The sequence below is a fragment of the Loxodonta africana genome, chromosome 4, assembly GCF_030014295.1.
Source record: "Loxodonta africana isolate mLoxAfr1 chromosome 4, mLoxAfr1.hap2, whole genome shotgun sequence".
Lineage (NCBI taxonomy): Eukaryota > Metazoa > Chordata > Mammalia > Proboscidea > Elephantidae > Loxodonta > Loxodonta africana.
This window is the reverse complement of record NC_087345.1, coordinates 53,954,948-53,960,399: the sequence shown is the minus strand read 5'-3', so window position 1 is coordinate 53,960,399 and position 5,452 is coordinate 53,954,948. Positions and strand designations below refer to the sequence as shown.

The 5,452-nt window shown below is 40.8% G+C and overlaps 1 protein-coding gene across 1 annotated transcript; it reads left to right on the top strand.

Annotated features, from left to right (window-relative positions):
- MYF5 (myogenic factor 5) lies at positions 1 to 2,216 on the top strand. The gene is made up of 3 exons (XM_003405224.4): positions 1 to 501; positions 1,551 to 1,626; positions 2,026 to 2,216. The coding sequence occupies exons 1-3, from the start codon at positions 1 to 3 to the stop codon at positions 2,214 to 2,216; spliced, it is 768 nt and encodes a 255-aa protein (XP_003405272.1).
- The last annotated feature ends 3,236 nt before the right edge of the window (positions 2,217 to 5,452 follow it).

Here is a 5,452-nt window from a genome sequence, read left to right as displayed (position 1 = left end):
ATGGACATGATGGACGGCTGCCAGTTCTCGCCATCTGAATACTTCTACGACGGCTCCTGCATCCCATCCCCCGAGGGCGATTTCGGGGACGAGTTCGAGCCCCGAGTAGCCGCCTTTGGGGCGCACAAAGCAGAGTTGCAAGGGTCAGACGAGGACGAGCACGTGCGAGCGCCTACAGGCCACCACCAGGCCGGCCACTGCCTCATGTGGGCATGCAAGGCTTGCAAAAGGAAGTCCACCACCATGGACCGGCGGAAGGCAGCCACCATGCGCGAGCGGAGGCGCCTGAAGAAGGTTAACCAGGCTTTTGAGACACTCAAGAGGTGCACCACGACCAACCCCAACCAGAGGCTTCCCAAGGTGGAGATCCTCAGGAACGCCATCCGCTACATCGAGAGTTTGCAGGAGCTGCTGAGGGAGCAGGTGGAAAACTACTATAGCCTCCCAGGACAGAGCTGCTCTGAGCCCACCAGCCCCACCTCCAACTGCTCTGATGGCATGGTAAGAGATACCTCTGGCGCCCACTCGGCCACCTCAATCATTTAAAAAAATCCTTACACCTCGTTTAAACCAGGTATGACCGCAAAATTTTCAACGGTCATTGGTGGATAGTTGGGGGCTTGGAGGAAGGGAAGAGAGGTGTCCACGTTTAGAATGATGTCAGGCAGCTCTTGGGCAGGATTTTAGTTTGACTTCCTACCAGGGTCTAGGTGTACATTGTAGAATCCTGGCATGCCAGGTGGCTGTGAATAATCAAGCATGTTTTCTCCATTACTCAGTTTATTTCCGGAATATACCACCAGCAGACCCTGACACACACTAACATCTAAAGGCAATGGTTGGAATCTCCCATTGTCCCACAGTTAGTAACTTAATGATGAAAGGAAGAAAAAAAAAAATTCCCATATCTCCCCAGTCCCTGCCCTACTGAAGCCTGGGTGGATGACGATGATGCATTCTTTTTGGAAGGAGTTTGCTCACTTGCTGCCAGGTTTTAATGTGTTTTTGCCCTGGGAAAGTGTTCTCTCCCTGAATTAGTGTGGCTTCCTTCTACTCCAATCCATTTTGCACGGTTAACCCAATGCACATTGCTGCTGAATTCCACCCCCCCTTCCCTGTGCTGCCTCTCTTCTCTTCTTCGAGCACAGAGATTAACCTCAGTGCCCTGGCATTTTGGTGAGGGCTAACCCTTCCTAGAAGGAACCCTGGTGGTGCAGTGGTTAAACTCTCGGCTACTAGCTGAAAGGTCGGTGGTTCGAACCCATTAGCTGCTCTGCTGGAGAAAGATGTGGCAGTCTGCTTCAGTAAAGATTACAGCCTTGGAAACCCTGTGGGGCAGCTCTGCTCTGTCCTATAGGGTCATTATGAGTTGGAATCGACTTGATAGCAGTGGGTTTGGAGGGTCTGAACACTTCCTAAGTCAGAGCAATGAAGGTAAGTGAGAGTTGTCAATTTACTACAAGCTACTGGTCAAGCCTTGCCTCACCCTACGTCAGAGCATCTTTTGCCAAGGCCTGAAATAGCATCTTCTTTTGCGTCTTGTATTATAGCCTGAATGTAACAGCCCTGTCTGGTCCAGAAAGAGCAGCAGTTTTGACAGCGTCTACTGTCCTGATGTACCAAATGGTAAGAACTGATGACTTCGGAGAAATTAAAAGCCCAGTTCAACCTCACAATTCAGCCTATCAATACAGGGTCTGTTCTTCCAGGTACATCTGGGGAAGAATATAGGAGAGATGGTTCTTATGGGGAGGCTTTGGCTGAGCAAAATACATACACATCTTCTGCTCCAAATGTCCCCCAACACACACACATATGCATTTGTACCTGCAGTATTACCAGGCGGCTTACCCTCTCAACCACCCTCATGAACTGCAAATATTTGCTGCAAATTTCTCCATCAGGCTTTCTGTGACCACCTGGTGTTTGGGTGTCAAAGGGGCTGACCTACAGTTTAAAGGGCAATGTAAGCAAGTCTATTTGGGGATATATCTATTTTTAATGGTTTTCTCCTTTCATCCTTAGTATACGCCACAGACAAAAACTCCTTATCCAGCTTGGATTGCTTATCCAGCATAGTGGATCGGATCACCTCCTCAGAGCAACCTGGGTTGCCTCTCCAGGACGCTGCCTCTCTCTCCCCGGTGGCCAGCATCGATTCACAGCCTGCAACCCCAGGGGCCCCTAGTTCCAGGCTCATCTATCATGTGCTATGAACTAAAAATTTAATCTGAATCAATTCTGCCTGAAGGGCCTGTTACACAAGGAGGATGGAGGCCCAAAAAGTCCAAAACAAGACAACTTGTATATAAAGATTTCCTTTCAGTTGTAAATTGTAAATATTATTTGCCACTTTATAAGTAAGCTTATTTAACTGAGAAGTCACCATTGCAATTAATACTTTTCTTTATTTCTTTTTTTGGTTTTGTTTTAGGTGCATAGTTTCAATAATATTGTTTCTGATAGGAAGCGATTCAATTGAAGGTAGCTTGTTGCAATGCTTAACTTATATATTTTTAAATTGCTCATCAAAATATTATACCTGGTTTTTAGATCTTCATTTTTTTCTTCAAATCATTAGAATATCTGGGGATCATTTACAGGGGATTTTAAATATATTTAACTTTTACTTTTCTCTTTAATCCTTTGGTTATATTGTATTAAATAAAAGCTTAACAATACTGCCTAATGCTATATATTTTTATCTTTTTTATACGAAATGCATCATATAAGCACATAAGCACAAAATAATACTTTGTGGATAACATCAAGCTATGAGAAATTTTGGAAATTCTGCCATAAATAAAATTATTTACTAGAACATATATTTTGGGTTATGATTTTTTTAAAGAGCACCCCTATGGAATTTTTTTTTTTTTGACATGAAATCTTTAAGTCTGGGCTGACAATACCAAATTAATTAGCTCTGTAGATAAATGACCAGTATACACCATCTGATAGACTCAGTTTAGGTTCTGGTGATATCACAGATGAAAATACCATATTCACATTTGAAACCTATTTCAGGGGAGCCCACTAAGCAAATGTTTTCACTGACCTTAGTACTATACTATTTAACGTCAAGTTTGTGTGTGTATGTGTGTGTGGGTGTGGTGGGGCAGGGGAAGTTTTTCAGGACAATGGCATATGTTTAAATGATTTACTACCATATATCACGTTGATCCTATAAGCCAAACCAAACCCACTGTCATCGAGTCGATTCTGACTCATAGCAACCCTATAAGACAGCAGTAGGACTGCTCATAGGGTTCCCAAGGGTCACTATGAGTTGGAATCGACTTGATGGCAATGGGTTTTGGTTTTAATCTTTAGGAATTAGACTGCCACGTCTTTCTCCTGCAGCGTGCCTGGTGGGTTTGAACCAGTGACCTTTCGGTTAGCAGCTGAGTATTTAACCACTGCGCCACCAGGGCTCCTTTGATTCCTATAGTACATTAGAAATCACAATCTAGGTCACATTTACCTTTTGCATCTCGTAGAAAATATCTTGATACATTAGTTTACTAGTATTGTCAATAACATATTTAAAGATACTGGGCAGGTTTCTTTTTGTTTGTTTTTAGTGTCCTTACACAAGAACACTTACATTAACTATAGTAAAAGGAAGTAGGTTGCAGTTGGCTTCATGTTCTCACAACATTTAAAATGTTATTTTATTAGTCATATTAATATGTGTGTGTATGTGTGGTGGTCCTATGTGTTTTATATTTCACTACCTTAAGTCTCCTCTAGAAAGAATTGAGATGCAAAGAAAGAAAAAATTAAGTGGAGAATTAGGTTTAGACAATCATTGGGATAATTCTCACAAGTGTTTACCATCAAGAGAGAGAAAAAAAAAATTATCTCTGAAGTATGTAAAGTAGCTGTTCACAGAGGGTAAATATAGGTAATTGTTTCATCCTCTAATTTATACATTAGTTTAAAATTGCTAAGGGTTTGTGGTTACATTTATCAATCAAGCAAAGCATACATACTCATTGCTAGAACTTGACGATGTTAATGTTCTCAGGAGTTTCCCCTTCTCATAGATGTGATTTTCTCCTGCCTATCCAGTCATCAGACTTCAAGGAATAGATATTATTCCAGGGAGGAAGACAGAAGGGTGGAGTTAAAAAAAAAGTCATAGTCACTGTCTCTCTGTTAGCTGTATGTGGGATGCTGATTTTTGGCACACAGGTAAGTCTTTCTTAATTCATGATTTGTGAGTGTGAGAATTTCAGGTGAAGAAAACACAAGGGGGCAAGAACGAGTTTCATATATAGTTTCAACATAAATTTGAGTGACTCACTTTGTTAGACACTAGGCTAGGTCCATTTTCTTTTTATACTTCTACAGAGTGGTTGGATGCTTATTATTGTTCTTATAGAATCTGAATGGAAGAATTATCTTGTTCTTTTCAAGTTCAATTTTTAAATGCATTAACATACTCTGTTCCATTTAATAAGATTAATCATGGAATATAATGTAATTTTCAATTCAAGTGAAAAAGATTAACTTTCGTACCACACTTAGTTCTATAACTTTGCAAGTGTATACAATGTTTTCAGTGAACGTTACTACAATGGCTCAAAGTATTAGAGTATTTAGTTAGAGCTTTTCCAGTTATATACATTTAATATGGGTGGTGATAAACGTATAATTAAAGACAATGCTCTCCATGGAAACTTGCTCAATTTATCCCTTTTCCAATGTACTGATATTGAAGGCTGGCTTCTATTCATCAAACAGCCCAGCAAAACACATCACATGCAGTCATGTATACTGCTTTTTTATCAAGGGACCTTTGGGAATTGACTCTTTAATGGTCCAGCTCTAGAAATGAAAACTTTTCACCAAGAAAGCAGGAAAAAAACAAAAACAAAGCAGGAGTGGGACTAGCAGAAGATTCAAGTAAGAACAGGACTTTTTTATCTGTAAATCCCCTGTAGTGACAATTGGATTACCTCCGGGCTTGTGTCAGATCATTCAACCTCAGCTAGTAGAAAACATGCAACCAACAGTTAAATTTCTAGGAACAACTAGAAGAACGAAGCTTCCTTCCTCCTCTGCAAACATGCTAAAGGGGGGAACGGGGCGTTCCCAGGAAATGAGAGTCAAAAGAGGCACGTTTCTCCTCATGTCTGCATAATTCAACATCACTGAGTTACATAGGAAAACTGAATCCAGTGAGATGATGGGAATTGTGAAGTACTATTTGGAAGCAAGTTGCTATATAAATCGAGGTATCTTGATTGTTCCTATTTTCTTACCAGTGGCCACATTATACTCATAAGGGAATTCTACAAATACTTAATCTGACAGTGGTATTTCCTGAAATTCTCTTTTTGGGGTTATAACAGTTACTAGATTGAAGTGGTAATTTAATTCTCTGACTTGCGGAGGTGGTATTTCTGGCAATGGTATTAGAGTGCAGCTATTTGTAACTTCAGAA

Excerpts from the sequence above, each read along its gene's own strand:
- MYF5 (XM_003405224.4), top strand. The coding sequence starts at position 1 with ATGGACATGATGGACGGCTGCCAGTTCTCGCCATCTGAATACTTCTAC. Across the intron at positions 502-1,550 it reads CCAACTGCTCTGATGGCATG|CCTGAATGTAACAGCCCTGT; the intron begins GTAAGAGATACC and ends CTTGTATTATAG. Across the intron at positions 1,627-2,025 it reads CTGTCCTGATGTACCAAATG|TATACGCCACAGACAAAAAC; the intron begins GTAAGAACTGAT and ends TTTCATCCTTAG.